Source organism: Seriola dumerili, unplaced genomic scaffold, assembly GCF_002260705.1.
Source record: "Seriola dumerili isolate Sdu_G_001 unplaced genomic scaffold, Sdu_1.0 BDQW01000321.1, whole genome shotgun sequence".
Lineage (NCBI taxonomy): Eukaryota > Metazoa > Chordata > Actinopteri > Carangiformes > Carangidae > Seriola > Seriola dumerili.
Genome location: NW_019174576.1, coordinates 2,086,704 through 2,102,881, shown reverse-complemented (window position 1 = coordinate 2,102,881; position 16,178 = coordinate 2,086,704). Strand labels below are relative to the sequence as shown.

Sequence of the window (16,178 nt, the reverse complement as noted above, 5' to 3'; positions counted from 1 at the left end):
GGAACTGGACACAATTTTACCACCACCAATTCTCTTGCTATGTATTTGCAATCCAAGCACAATAAATCAAGCCACGTTTGTGTCTCAGCCACAAAAATGTGACCATTATCCACACTAAAGATGCTCATCTTAGCATGTTTTTAAGCCATTATCTACTGGTTGTGTATACCTTTAATGTGACTGCTGACCACTTTCCATTCTGTCCTTACTGGTTTTAGATTTCCAGCTTTCACTTTATTTCAACTATGCAAAACAATTTACAAGGACATAAAATTATTAAAAGGAAATTTCTGAAGGTTTGTCTTAAAATAATAGTCAGGTTTCCAGATGAACACTGAATGTTTAACTTGCTGTAATTGTTCCTCATGTTCTCACAGACCATTTAAACATCAACATCTTTCCAGTCCCTTTCCATGTAAGTGATTAGGGGAAGGAAAAAATAATCCTCCAACAATCTTTATTTTGTGCAAAATATATATTCAAAAATGTATAGTTTGAATGTATATCTGAATGAGTATGGAATTTCCCTCTATTTCCAATGTTCAGCCTCATCGGAAGGGTAGAAACAAAAAGCACTTGAATTAATTGGTGGAATGATTATAGTCTGAGACTGCTGTTTGAAGATGTATTTGAAAATTGTAGTTATCCTTTTATTCAATTAGAAGTTGGTATTTAGAACATAAAACATCCTAAAATGACAAATGTAAAATGTTGTGATGACCGGTAACTTCATTAAATTGCTGTGTGTGCATGTTGTTACCCTCTGTGTCCTGCAGATCCAGCACTCTTCGAATCTGGGACAGCGGCATCAGTGCAATATGTTTGAGTGGTGGCGGTGGTCTCGTCTGTCCCAGTGGACTCTTAAACGTATTGATCACCTTGTGTCGCTTCCTTGCAATCTGCAGAGAAGCACACACACACACCCAAACATATAATACACAAAATGAAACAGCAACTATGGAAATAAATGTGAAGAAAGGCATCCTCAAAATAACATCCTGTACGTATATGTCTTTTACTTGTGTCTTAGAATTGAGTGTTGGTGCATTTTACAGTGTGGAGGTGAAGCTGCTAGTGTTTACTTAGCAATAAATCAATGAGGCATTCATAGAGGTAAACGATGCAACTCATTAATGTCACATTAATTAGGAGCTGAGAAAGATGAAAGAGAAAGGAGGGAAAGAGGAAAAGCAAGAAATGGGGGAGAGGATAAAATAGGACACTACATTACAGGTCATTGTTATTTTGGCAGTGTGAGTGAAGAGGGTGAGTGTGATTATATGAACACAGGAGTTAATCAATGACTAGAGATGATGGAGGGAAATAATGAGGCCACCCACTCTAACACAAGATTCACTCAATATACATAAAGGACTACATGTCAAACTGTCAGAAATCCATGTGTGGCTGATCAACACACACGCACACACAGGCTCATTAGGAGGTGTCGCTGACAGTCCTGAAACAACCCCACCACCCACCTCATCTCTTTCATGATTGTCTGCCCTGTTCTTATGCTGCCCTTTTGCTAATTAACACATACTGACTGTGTCAGCAATGATAGACTGCACACACATGAATTGATCACCTTTTTTATCTTGTTACTTTGCCAAAAGATCCTTTCCTCCTCGCCACTGAATGTGCACAAGAACCTCAGCATGTATTTAAGAATATGCTGAGTTTCCTTTTACAAACATCATAGTGAGAAGGCGTAGGACGTAGGATATTGCACTGCATACCCAAACTACAACCAACATACCAAATTTGTATCACATATACACTCACTGTGCACTTTTTAGGAACTTCATACTAGGGTCTCCCTCTACTCTCAAAATTATCTTTCTTCTTTACCATCCTCTACAATTGTATATTTCATGCTTAATATTTCAAGCTGTACATAGCTTGAAATCACACACCTATTGTAAAAGGCATGCAGCTGTTTTGACTACAGTTTACAGCTTAGTGCATAATATGACATACAGCACTTAATATGACCTTCCAAAGATCTGAAATTGCACTGAACACAATCCAGGGGTCTCAAATACACTCACTGATCACTTTATAAGGAACACCATACCAATACTGGGTAGGGGCCTCCCTCTCCTCTCAAAACAGCCTCAGTTCTTTGTGAGCTAGATTCGACAATATGCTGGGAACATTCCCATGAGAGTCTGGTTCATATTTATGATTGCATCACATAATTTCTGCAGATTTGTCGGTTGCACATTCATGCTGCCTATCTCCTGTTCTACCACATCGCAAAGGTGTTCGATTGGATTCATTTCTGGTGACTGGATAGAAATACCTTGTTGATGAGAGAGTGACCTCCCCAAAGAACTACTACTCCTTGTGTTATGTTTTTTGTTTCTGGCAGCACTATGAGTAAACTCTAGAGGCTCTTGTTTGAAAGAATCCCAGGAGATCAGCAGTTTCAGAAACACTAAAACCAGCCCGTCTGGCAACAACAATCATGCCGTGGTCAAAGTCACTGAGATCACATTTTTCTCCCATGTGAACATTAACTGAAGCTCCTGACCTGTATCTGCAGGATTTGACATAGTGCAGTGCTTCCACATAACAGGCTGACTAGATAACTGCATGAATAAGTGTGCAGGTGTTGACTGCAATTTGATGAAATCTTTTCGTTTGTGTCTTTCACAAAAAATACACAATCTAGTGCTGAAAATGACTTTTCAGCAATTTACAAGAATATAATTTAATAGAAAGAGTTATGTGCAAACATGGAAGCTTTAAAAAACATGTTTGAATTTGATGTCAACAAACAGCAAATAATGACAAAATCTCTAAATTATGGCAGACTAATGGCAGACATGCAAGCTTTAATACAAAAATGCTATTACAAACTGATCTTAAAATGCAGCTTTAATGCCCAGTCACACCAGAAAGTAGCACGGAAAAATTCATTTGTGTATTTTCGTGAGATATGTAGTTTTAAAAGATTGATGACGTAGAGTTTACTTGCAGAGTTAGTTGGTGAACTAGCTTTGTGAACAATTAACTGACTAAAACTAACTAACTTAATTATACCTATTTTGACCTACTGTGTTTTGAATTCTCTAGCTCTCCATTCCCTCAAACGTCAGTACCACCAAGATGGTTTTGAAGTTTTAAATGTTGCATGACCAGGTCTTAAGAAGAAGAAGACGAAAAAAAAAAACTTCACAATTAGGTGAAGGATGGTAAAGAGTCAGGTGAGTCAGTGCATGTCGGTGCATGTCAGTGCAGTAGGAAAACTTTAAGATCAGTCTATGGTAAATTAAACAGCTAAATTATGTGTGAATATGGTCAAAACTTCATTAGTGTTTTTGTGTATTCACACCTCAAGGCAGTCATTGAAGAGGAAGAGTGTGACATGTTCTCCACGGTCACATGGCTGGTCTCCCAGGGCGATTGTTTCTACTCGGTGAACCAGACTACGATGGGATGACAGCAAGTTGGCCTGCAGGGAAGACAAAAGACCCATATTGGATTTTTGCTGTTTAAATTGAAGTTAATACCGTTCCCTCAGTATCTTAAGCTTTTCCATTGTTCTAATGTTTTCTCTCATAATTGACTATCCTGTTTACTAAATTATATACAGTGCAGAACAGGCCCTAAGGAGTCTGTGGCAAGACAAAGGAAGTAAACCCTCTGGAATTACCCGATTTATGCAGAAAATTGTCTTAAATTTGGTCAGATCTTCATATAAGTTACAATTATGAACAAACAGAATCTATTTCAACTAATAACACACAAATTATTGTATTGTTCTTGTCCATATAGAAAACATAATTCAAACATTCACAGTGTAAATTGGAAAAAATATGTGAACCCCAAGGCTAATGACATAAACAAAAGCTAATTGGAGTCTGAACTTAGCAAACATCAATAAAACCAAATTGGAGCTGTGGTGTTAGAGCTATTCTGACATAGTAAAAAAACACCAAACACCAAAACTCAGTTTGAGTTTGCTATTCACAAGAAACATCTGCTGATGTGAGCAATGACCCACAAAACACAGATCTCAGAAGACTTTTATCAGGAATTGTTGATTTTCATAAAGCTGAAAGGGTTACAAAGTAATCTGAAAGACTTAAGATATTCATCAGTTTACAGTCAGACAAACTCTCTATAAAATGAGACAATTTAGTTCTGTCTACTCTCCCTAGAAGTGGGCGCCCAGCAATGATGATTCTTAAGATACAATGCAGAATACTCAATGAGGTAAAAAAAAAAGGACTGCAGAGTAAAAGCTACAGGCTTAGAGGCATCACTGGAGGTGTTTAACATCTGTTTGAGTCTTCCATATGGAGAGCATGGTGTATGGTTGCATGGAGCATGTTGTCCTACCATGGACACCACAGAGGAAGCTGCTGCCACCCCGTACAAAAATCATCACAGCGTCCCTGAAGTTTAACAAAGAGCACCTTGAGCCTCTGATCCTGGACAGCTTGTCATCATTGAGGGGAAAATGAATTCAGGATGTCTGTCCACCTGCTGAAGCGCAGGTGGGAAGTCGTTCACACTAGACATCCTAAGAATATGGCTGAGCTAAAGGAGATCTGCAAGAATGAATGGTACAACATTCATACTGAACATTATGCAGGTCTCATCTACAGACCTCATCTACCCCTGCCCTGATCTATGCCTCACAGAGGTCTACAGAGTGTTCACTGGTCTTCATGGCTTGGTTTCTGTTCTGACTTGTAGTGTGAATTCTGGGACCTTATATACACAGATGTGTGCTTTTCTAAACTATGTCCAGTCAGTTCAATTTGCCACAGATGGACTCCAATCAGGTTCTAGACACATCCAATAAATAATTACAGCAAAGAGGATGCACGTCACTGCAATTTGGAGAGTCGCAGCAAAGTGTCTGAATACTTTGGTGAAGAAGAGAATCCAGTTTCCCACTATGACTTGACAAGCGCATGAATGCAAACAGCAGCAATTCTCAAACTTACAGGACAGCCATCAACTTCATATACAACATCAAAGATCTGCTTCTGGCCTTCGGTCTTCCTCTTGTCCTCATTGATGTGACTGGTTGGGAGGAAAAGAGAGGAGAAGAAAGAATGGAGGGAAAGTAGAAGAAAAAAGTTGTTATTGTTTGTCTCACTTTTGCTAAAACAATTAACCAATAAACTAAAAAGATTATCAACAACTACTTTGATAATCCATCAGCTGTCTTTGTGTTTTGCAACCCACTAGGTTACTTTTTTTAAACTAGTTAATAAGAAACTATTATTATATTCAAAAAAAGTGCAGAAAAAAAAAAAAAAAAAAAACTATATCTAACAAAAATATAAGATTCATCAGACCAGGCTACATTTATCCAGTCTTCAACAGTCCAGCTTTGGTCAAGCTGTGTCCACTGCAGCCTTAGATTCCTTGACTTGGCTGACAGCTAGAGTTTATCCGATACCGATACTAGTATTGGAAATGCCTCCAATGCTGCCTGAAATACAGGTATTGGCAAGCACACAAGTCTATGCGCTGACCCAATACAATGTAATTTATTAATAAACTTTATAAGTTCACATCCGGATAAAACTGCAGGTTTCCTGGAAATCAGTTCTTCTTTGCAACTCCCACCAGATTGGTGTTGGGAAGGAAACAAAGGTATCAAAACATCTCTACTGATGGCAGCGGAACCAGACAGGGTCCCCCGCTGTGGTAACACACTCCCCTCAAGGTTCAATGTGTAGGCTGGCGTGTGGTGTGAGACTGTTATATGTAAAATTCCCAGGAGATCAGCACTTTCAGAAATCCAGCCAGCCTGTCTGGCATCAACAATCCCGCTTTGTCAAAGTCACTCAGTCCACAATCTTCCTATTTCTGATGTTTGATGTGAACATTAACTGAAGTTCCTGTCCTGTATCTGCATGATTTTATGGACTGCTGCCACACGATCTCTGGCTGATTGCATAATTGCACAAATAAGCAGGTGTACAACTGTGAGTCGGTGAGTCCGTCAAGCCTTAAAAGTCTTTATTGCTAAATCCTGGCTCAACAATGGTCAATTATTCCAAGCTGAACCTACATAATGGTCAAGGCTTAGGATGATAGGAGAGAGTTCACGTAAGGTGTTGAAAATGATCAAACAATGCCGGCTGTGTCATCCTCACAAAAGAAAGGGTAAGGTCACGCCAACTCACGTCATGACTTCTTTCAGAGAATCAATTGCTTTCTCCAGTGTTATCTTATCAGGGTTGTCATCGGCCGTATGTTTCTTGATATCTGAAATGGTGGAAGAAAGACAAAGTTTGCAAGGAGGCAGACGGGCAGGAAGAGATGAAAATCATTTAGAGAAAGATGAGTAGGAAAGAATACGCAAGGGAAATCACAGACAGGAGATAGGAGGCCAGTATGAAAGGAGAAATATAAGGAGAAAAGTACAAGGTACGATGTAATTAGCACAAAAAATCTTTTTGTCTTAATGGTTGTAACAAAGTGATGTGTATGCAAGTGCATATTTGTGTGTTACCGTTAAGAAGAAGAGCCACACTAGGCAGCCTCTGTACAGGTCTGATGAGCAGCTCCACCAGTGTCTGCCTGCCACACTCTGGCTTAGATTGATTGATCTGTAAAAATCAAAGCATTAATGTTACATGTCTTTGTGTAAACCTTACTGACACACTGAAATGGGAAACAAAAGTCTGTACTACATGCCCACTTTGAAACTACTTTATGCACCTTTAAATGAACAACCCACAGTTAACAGGGATGTCTGGGTGAAAACACAGAGATTAAAAAGGGCTACATACATACTGTACTGGGTAGAGCCTCCCCTTGCTCTCAAAACAGCCTCAATTCTTCACGGCATGGATTTCACAAGATGTTGGAAAATGTATCTATTTGTTTCATATTTATATTATTTGCTTTTTGACCTCAGAAAAGCTTTTTTAGGCTATTTGTCTGTACGCCTGTTTCTTTTTGCAGTGATATTTGATTCTATTGATTTTTTTTTTTTATTTATCATTTATTTCATAAAGTTATTCAGTTGGTGTTACAAGTTATTAAGTTGTCATACTGCGTTGAAATAAATTAACAAAATGTTCAGACAGTCCATGCTGGATTTTCGGACACAGTCAGAATGATTACTGTTCTGAACGGTGTCAATAACAGGCAACTGGCTTTGTTCGTGCACTTAAAATTTATATTTCAAAAGCTTATTGTTCCAGTTTTCTATTTCTCTGTAATGTAAGTAAAGTGTTACCACTGTTACTTATAAGCATTCTCTCTCAGCCCTTAAACTCTAACCATGTCCTGATGCCACCAAAAATACATATTTAATTAATTAAATCAATATAATAAAAGGTGTAAAGACAAATAGCTTGAACTGCTGACTACTAGTCGCCCTGGAAAATACATGTCTTTGGTGATTGATCAGATTTCCATCTTAGTCCAACTTTATTTTGGAAACATTACAAACTTATTTTAACTGTAGAAGTGACACAAAATACTACTTTCTAACTTGATGTGTGTGCTGCAGAAGACTGACAGCACGGTGAGAGGACAGGCTCGGTGGAGGCACAGTTTCTCCTCAGAGTGAAATTGTCTGAATTCAACACTCAGTCAAATGCTCAGACTCTGGAAACTTATTTAAACTTTGAAAAGCTACTTACTGTTAGATTAAATTTTCATCAGATGTGGGATGGAAGTGTTTTAAACACAAAGAAAGGACGCATTGCTATGTGTAATTATCTTTTCTTCCATCCCACTGCTCAGCTATCACACCGTTACTTTCCCTGCCTGAGGCCTTTTGTCCTGCACATGTATACATATAAAAAGACAATTACAAACCAAAGCCCAGAAATCTGCATTCTCCAGGAGAAATCTAGCTAGAAAATCAGGTTTCTGATCACCTACCGAGATTATGTAAACAAGGTTTCTTATAAACATGAGATTTCAGAAATCAACTTGACTTGGTTTACTGTAACTCTGTATCCAAACTGCATGCAAAAGCACTGATACATAAAATCTCCAATAGTATTGGACCAATATTTCTGAACCTTGCAGGTGGGAGCCCAAGAGGAGGTAAAAAGGAGATATCAAAGGGTTTTCCTGCGTTTGTTTTTCTTTTCTTTGTCACTCTTTGCAGTACAAATGAAAAGGTCATACCTTGAGAAAAGCATGAAAGCGTGGCTTTTGTTTCTCACACCGAACAACAGTCTCCTTGCTCATTTCAAAAAAGTTGACAAAGGGTGGGTAGGCCTTCACCAACTCTTTAGACTGGAAAGAGAAGATAGGGATGGGTCAGAAACGTCAATAGGAAGAACACAGATACAAGAAGGAGGCTTTTTGTTTTTAAAAAAAAAAGTTGTTTAAAGTTGTTTTCAAACTAGTTTCAAGGAATAATTCACAATGTCACTGTACTTACATCCCTTTCTGTAACTGGAAGCCCATTCTCAATACCCCATTACCCCCAGAAGTGGTCAAGCCTCATAAATGACTGATAATTAAAACAACAACTGCATATTAATATATTTGTTTTAACTCACATATTTGAGAATGATGTCTCCCACACTCCTTTCCTCGAGCCAGTCTGTCAGGAGTTCCTCAAGGTCATGCTGATGGAAAAACCATCACAAATAGAAAATAACAGGTCAACAACACCAGGTCAACAATTACAAAATCAAAATAATTTGGTCCTTTGGACATACTACCTTTATTCTGGTGTGAACCTCGTAGATGTCTGGGATGCTGCCAAATATCGTCTTAATTTCCTCTTGGGCCAGGATGGGTCCACCAACCTGACCCTCTTTATCCAACGGATGTTTGAAAAGCTTCACAACAGATATGAGAGAAGTGAACACAAATATACATTAAATATACATTAAAAGATATGTTACACAAAGATATGTTACACAAAATTCAATAAAAGTCAAAATTGTCTGTTGACATTTTAGTGTCAATTTGTGACAAGATGGAACCTGTTCATTAACTGGTTCTACTAGCATAATGCACGACCTGGATATTATCTGCACTCACATGTAAATCAATAAATGAAACAATGCCACACATACTGTGGAAAACATTAAAATGTCCCAAGATTAAATAAATAACTATTACTTTTGAGTTAGTGCCATACAAATACAGGGAAATCTTCCAGGATATTTTGACAATTTCTCATGGCCTTTTTTGTACTATTACTATAAATAAACACAGCTATATAATTGGAGAGTTATTTGGCTCTTATTCTTCATTAAAAGGTAATTACTTTATTTTTGACAACCACCATTTGTGGCAGAAGACAGAAAAAGCCACAGCTTAATTTTAGTTTAACCAAAATTCTTGCAATCAACCTGTGCACTATTGTGTCATGTTGAAAATTGAAGTCTAATTAGCGCGCTACCATCTGCTGCCCATCTGAACATGGGCTTATACTAGCTGTGTAACTGTGAAGTGAAAAAGGAACATGGGTTGTCTATGAAATAGGCAGTAATCAACTTGAGTACAACTATAAACTGTAACAACGAGCATGTAGCGATGACTGGATTGTGGAGTCAGCCTCAAGTGGGTTTTCTTTTGATAAATGGCACCGAGAACCTACAGCAGAATCATTAAGGTGATTTTAGGAGCATGTGGCGAGTTTGTGTTTAGATTCAAGGCAGGGAACACCAAGGAGCTAGCCACCAGCTTGTTGTGAGGACATGGAACAGTTAAACCTCAGTAGAATACAACAGAGAAGACAGATTACAAGAGAGGCAGATGGCAAAAATCAAGGAAAGATGTTTGAGGCAGAAAAAGAGAAACGGTGAAAGACAGAATGAACGAAAAGGAAGAAACAACAAAATGGAGGAAGCCTAAAAAAAACAGTAAAGAAAAGAAGCAAAAAGAGTGAAAGATTTTGAGGGTGAGGGAGAAAGAGAAGTGGTCAGACAGGTGATTTTCTTCCTCACTGGTCAGCTGTCTGAATCTGCTGGGACCAACTGATAAGACAGGCCAAGTAAGAGCAAGCATGCACACACACCTGTAATGGTTGTAGCTTAGCCTGAAACTGATGTCAGGGGCAACCGACAGGCCAACCAGTGAGGGAGTGTTAATACAGTGCACACTGTGCAAATACAGAGACACACACTTACCTGTAGGATGGTGCTTAAAATGTCTACATAGTTGCTCTCAGTCTGGTAGAGCTCCTTGGAGACTTGCCACCTGGCTGACTGCTTGGTCACAACTGGGGTCGAACTCCTGGATGGCTTCGAACTCTCTGGTAACAAGACAAGCCGGGAGGAAGACAGCAAGTGTTTAACTCTGCATTGAATCACAGGCAGACACGGTCAGGTGCCCATCCACTATTTTGTTTTTCAGAAATCTCAGTGAAATCAGGGCTGAATCAAAGTAGAAAATTGTACTGGATTTTCTACAGTTTTCCATCATCTATAGATGCATGAAGATAACATCTGGGCTAAAATGGAACCAGTCATCAGAACCCCTTCACTTTTTCATATTTTATCATGTCGCAGCCTTAAACTAAAATTTTGTTTCTTTGCAGCTTTAAATAAAACTGCTTTCCCCATCATGATGATAATGTTGTTCAGGCCTTTTCCTTCTCATCCTAGTGTGCTGTGCAGACTTGGGGAAACATTTTTTTATTTGTTATGTGGCCTATAAAAATGATTTAGTTGATGAATTGACTTGATATTGACATTGATCCACCTGCCTTGTAAAAAACCATATTGATATGGATCAATAATTTGTTGCAGTACTTTAAAAATTTTGTAGTATTGTTACACTGCATTGTACTTTGTCTCCAGTTCTTTAATATAAATGGATCCTTAAACCTTTTTCGCAGTACCTTGTTTTAGCGATGAGATTAAACCATGTTGACTGTCTGTGAGCTGGCTTTTACCATATGAGCAATCAAACATTTTAAGCATAAAAGTCTTAACTAAAAAGTTTGTAAAAATTTACTGTACCAAAATTAATCATCATGCCATTTGAACATTTCTCATGCCTATGGCTCGTTAGCCAATCAAAGCCAAAGTTAGCTAGTTTGCCTGTATGTATGGTAGTTGCTGTTCCTATCCCATCTCACACATGTCTAAAAATGTTCAGGTTTAATTTAGCCAATTCAGCACACTTAATACAACACTTGAGCTGCCAGGCCAGGTGATACTCTGGTCTGTGCTGGGCCATGTTCTTGCTTGTACTCCACTACACTCAGGTGGCATGCATATAATCCAATACTTCACGAAAAAAAGAAATCATCCACTTGCAAAAACTGACGCGAGAGTTATTGGTCACTACCACAGAGTTCTTTCATCTTACCAACAACTACTTTTTATAAGCCTCAAACTGGCCTGACCTGCAGAAGTTCTTGGCTGCTGCTGCTCCTCCACTGGTTGTTGAAGGATACTTGTACTCAGGTAGGACCTTTTCCTCCACTCCTCCCTGTCTGTCCTAACCCTGCTTTTCCTGTTTTTGCTTCTTCTTCTTATCAGCCTACTCATGGTCACAGCATTGTCTCCTTTGCTTTCTGAACCATTTCCTAGTCTGTCTTCTAGAATGAAGAGGGGTTAATGGTGGTAGTGCCGTCTTATAAAGAAGAGAAAATCAACCATAATACAGAAGAGAATATCTTTTAAAGGTATTGCATTTTTAATGGAGATATATCCCAGCATTAGTATTCACATCAACCAGGTGTGTTCCATTTTCCTCTTACCTGCCAAGGCCTTGCATGTCTCAGGGGTGTTAGAGATGTCGAGCAGAGAACCCATGGACAGGGAGTGCTCCGCTGACGGCCTTTTGCGCGGTGGAGGGAAGGGGGAGATCTCAGTCTCCTTGGTGAGCTGAGCCAGCGTGTCCCTCAGACGCCGACGCTTGCGGTTACTGTTGGGCGTTACGAGGGACAGGAGGGACACTGCCTTCTTCATGGCAGGGCTGTCATTCTAAAGTATAAAGGGACAAAAAGAAAAATATATAAATAAAAGTAAAAAGAAAAGAGGGCAAGCTGCTTGTCTTGCAAATTATGACATGGGAAAATGTGAGGGGGAAAATAAAAAAACTAAAACATCTTGAAGCAAAAACCATTTGCAATTAATACAATTATCTGTTGATCAGTGATAAAGGCACATTCTGACTAAACTGGATCTTGAGCTCAATTGTGCTGAGTAACAGATGGCAGCCAGGCAGCCCGGAGTGTCAAAATGTTTCTTAAAGAGTGTGGTAACTTCATAAAGATGCCCACTAGGAAACTCCCTGAAGGTGCCTTTAGACTGTGCAACAATGATCGAGTAAGTTGATTGCATGTCACAGTGTGCCAGATAGCTCTAATAAAATCCTGAGCTCAATCTCTGTCACACTGCCAGATTGTGAGATGAAAGCATGGTGAATTGGAGCACGACTATGTATGTGTCAATCCATCTATGCGGCTCTCATGTTTTGAAAATGCAGCTCCTTGAGAGTGGCAACTTTCATTTCCTTTTTCATTCATCGTTTTGGTTTGTGTGAGTTTTTTTTATTCTAAATTATTTTCAGAGATAGCATGTACGACATGTCGCACACGCCAGTGTATTCTGTGTCATTTCATGTTTTATTTTGATTTGCTGGTTTGAAGACATGGGTCGTAACAGCATTCACACTAAGACTTTGATCCTAAACTTCTGACACCGTCTGAATTTTACTGCAGGCAGTTTTTGGTTCCCAAAGCCCTAAATTGGCATTCCCTGCCGGGAGACAGCAGAAACTCCAAGAGACAAGTATCTCAGATCAACACAAATCAAGTGAAATCAGTTTTTTGACTGTATTATAGAGTGAGGTCACCCAGCAAGTTGTCCCAGATGTAGGTCCCTAAAAGTCAGTGTAATGTATTGCTCGCGGATAATTTGCGTTCACTTTCAGTCAGACTCGGAAAAGGTGTTCGACATTATTCATCTAAAATCACGTTTATTTGGAAAGCTGTATGAGGATCACACTGATTGCCCTGATATACACTATTTTGCGTCAGTCTTTGTTTCCCAAATTTCTACAATAGAGGTGGTGATTACAAAGGTAGCACAACCAATAGAGCCACAATTGTCACAATCATGAGAAATAAACCTTATCCTTTAACTTTCAAGATTTAAATAAAAAGAAAGGCACAAAAAACCCTGACAATGAACTCGTGCTCCTGGGCGAACAGGAGGAGTATGATTAGGGGTCCTTGGTTTGGTTTCAAACTGATTAAATAACTATAATAACAGAAATGATAAGTGCTGAAACAAAAATAGGGGAAACATAAATGTACAGTAAGTGCTTAGTATAAAAAAAATAATCAAAAAAAGATTAATGTGACAAATAATTTAAGGACATGGGTAATTTAGTGCTTTTATACTGTTTTCATATATTTTAATGCAAACAAAACAAAGACGATTTCTTTTTGTATCCGTATATCTGTGTTGTATAAGTCCACAGTATCCTTCAGGTGAGCCTAAGTAATTTTGGTTTGAATGAATACACATACATTAACATTACCCATCATATACCCACCTTCTCGTAGAGGTACATGGACTCTCCAGCCCGAGCGTCCATCTGAATGCTCCCCCAGAACCACTGCCACAGAGAAAAGAGAAAAGTGTTTTTACTGACTGCTGGATTAGGGCAGAAGTGGGTGGGGAAAAAAAAGATTTCTGAGACTATAATGACATACACTTTCCTTTAAAAAACAATAAAACTGGCTGAGTAAAGAAAGGGTTGTATTGATTGTTATAACTACAGCTAAACTACTACTCCACCTTGGTTCAAATTATTCATATGCTGGAAGGGGAAATCTATTATTAATAGCCCTCTCTGACAACACAGACAGAGAGAGGGAGAGCGGGGACTGTATCAATTGAGGTTTAAACTAAAAGAAATCCTTATCAGATGGTCATTTGAAATTCTGTTTAAGAGGAAACAACTGAGAGGATTCATTATTTTCCTCTTGTCCCCATTGTTTATGTATCATCCTGTAGCAAATGGGTATTACAATTATTCTCATATGTCAAGACAGCACTGGACCAATATCACAGAGGCATCAAACTTGGTTGTCTTAAGAAGCAGTGCTGAAACAAACTTAACTATTTCTCTGTTGTAAATGCTAAATGCATACGGAGTATTCAGAGATGTTTAGTGGTTTTCAGATCTTAAAAAACAGACACATTCCAAAAGATATTTAATATCAGTGTTGATGCCAAATAAAATCCAAAGGCCTACCTCCTGTTTGACCACAAAGAGTTTCTTGGAGGGAGAAAATGGCAGCTCCTTTACCGAGTTCTCCTCCACCACCATGTGTGTACAGCTCTCATCTCCAACCTCACGGTAACCACCACCTTAGAAACAAAGAAGCAGGGAGGTGATCTTCTTAAAAATTATACACACATGCATACACATACATTGCAAACCAGTATTTTTGTTTTCTAGACTGTGCTTCAGCACAGTCAATTTGAAAAAAAAGGTTCCTGCTTTAATTTGGATAGGTTTACATCAACGTAGAGAGAACTGTGAGGGAGATATAAAACCATTTAAACGTTTAAGGGTTTAACAGTAGTTTGACAGATATACATGCAGTCAAACAAAAACATCACATTTCATATTTTGTGAAAAATCCCTTTGCAATCCATGACAGCCTGAAGTCACCACATGCTTTATATATTTCCTGTAATGCTCCCCCAGGACTTCACTACATCCACCTCCAGCTCTTGCTTGTTGTGGGTTGCCTCTGCTTTTAGTCATGCCTTCAGCAAGTGGAATGCATGCTCGATCAGACTGAAATCGACTGATTGATTTTTTTGGTTTCCATGCTCTTATGGGCTTTACATTTCAGTGCTACTGTTGCTTTACATGTCTTCAACTTGAATAAATGCTGTCTGCAGGGACTTGTGGTGGTGGACTGGCCATATATTCTCTGCTTGTAGGGTTTACAATCATGAAGTGCCAGCCATACTATCTGCTTGAGGACTTCAAAGCTGTTGTTACTGTAGCAGCAAAAGGCAACAGCTTACTGCTACAGAGATATTACAAGAGATCACTGTGTGCTGCAGCACTAACCATGTTTAAGAGTTCTCTCCTCCATGTTGGCCTTATCTTCCTCTGAGAAACCCAAAAAACTGAGGATGCAGTCCTGGAAAGGAGGCACTTTGAACTCTGTTCGAAACTCCTCTTCTCCTGCGTGGAAGTACCTTAACACATGAGGGTGGGAGGAACAAGGTGATCTCAAACCATGCCATCATTTCCACATATGGCTTTGTGTGCCAACATAACCTTCTAGCTCACACAAAAAATGCTGGTAAAAGTGTAAGGTCATAATACTGTCAAGTTCAAAGTCTCCTGCAAAAATATGTTCACAGGATCTATGTGTAGATCAAGCATAAATTGTAAAATTCCATTGAGACACTGGTCTTCACACTTGAGTAATTTTGGTCCTTTGTAATTGCTAGATGCAGAATAAATTTTATTTATTGTAATTTATTATCAAATAGAACAGAATGGGTTAAACTGCACAAATCCAGGTGTGCAAAGCTTGTAGAGATTTACCCAAGAAGACTCAAAGCTGTAATTGCTTCCAAAGAGGCTTCTACATAATACTGAATTATAGGTCTGAATACTCTTGTAAATACAATTTCAGTTTTTGATTTTTAATCAATTTGCAAAATATTCTAAAAATATGTTTTCACTTTGTAGTTTTTTTTATCTTCATTTGTCCAACAAGAGTTCTCCATTGTACTTCTTTATTTGGAATGGTCGTCTTTGTCAAACAAAAATTGTAATAATCGAGCACTGTTGCCAGTCTTGAAACTAACTGAAATGTGTCATTTCACCTCTTGAGCAGTGCCAGAATTTGGCTTTCCCGAATTTGTCGTTACAGACAATGAGAACAAAAGCGAACATGTGACAGATGGTTAAATGTTACATTTTGTAATGGGTGTCCCTATCAAGGTCATTGGACCCTGATCCCACTTCGAGTCATTGAATACTGAGTGACACCAAGTCCAACCCAATACTTATTCTTACATAGCAAGAGTATATATGCAATGTTAACAAGATATGTAATCTGGCATATTGAAAAAACAGGTGAAGCCTGCTAAATTCAACACAACTTATTTTTCCTAAGCAGCTCAATCCATATGAATAACAGTTTAACTCAGAAGGTCCAACCCTGAAAGTGACATGACACAATCACCTAGAGAGAAGACATCCCACTCTGCTGTAGTTGT

The 16,178-nt window shown here is 38.7% G+C and overlaps 1 protein-coding gene across 4 annotated transcripts in view; it reads right to left on the bottom strand.

The window, feature by feature from the left end:
- The window catches only part of ect2 (epithelial cell transforming 2), a 43,364-nt gene that overhangs the window by 15,504 nt on the left and 11,682 nt on the right, over positions 1 to 16,178 (bottom strand). For all 4 annotated transcript variants that reach the window (XM_022759244.1, XM_022759245.1, XM_022759242.1 and 1 more), the window contains 13 exons: positions 15,013 to 15,143; positions 14,179 to 14,294; positions 13,474 to 13,536; positions 11,669 to 11,894; positions 10,089 to 10,213; positions 8,670 to 8,789; positions 8,505 to 8,573; positions 8,125 to 8,235; positions 6,488 to 6,584; positions 6,159 to 6,240; positions 4,965 to 5,043; positions 3,341 to 3,460; positions 761 to 899 (listed from right to left, as the gene is read on the bottom strand). In XM_022759244.1, coding sequence (XP_022614965.1) covers positions 761 to 899; positions 3,341 to 3,460; positions 4,965 to 5,043; positions 6,159 to 6,240; positions 6,488 to 6,584; positions 8,125 to 8,235; positions 8,505 to 8,573; positions 8,670 to 8,789; positions 10,089 to 10,213; positions 11,669 to 11,894; positions 13,474 to 13,536; positions 14,179 to 14,294; positions 15,013 to 15,143 — 1,478 coding nt within the window. The remainder of the gene's footprint in view (positions 1 to 760; positions 900 to 3,340; positions 3,461 to 4,964; positions 5,044 to 6,158; positions 6,241 to 6,487; positions 6,585 to 8,124; positions 8,236 to 8,504; positions 8,574 to 8,669; positions 8,790 to 10,088; positions 10,214 to 11,668; positions 11,895 to 13,473; positions 13,537 to 14,178; positions 14,295 to 15,012; positions 15,144 to 16,178) is intronic.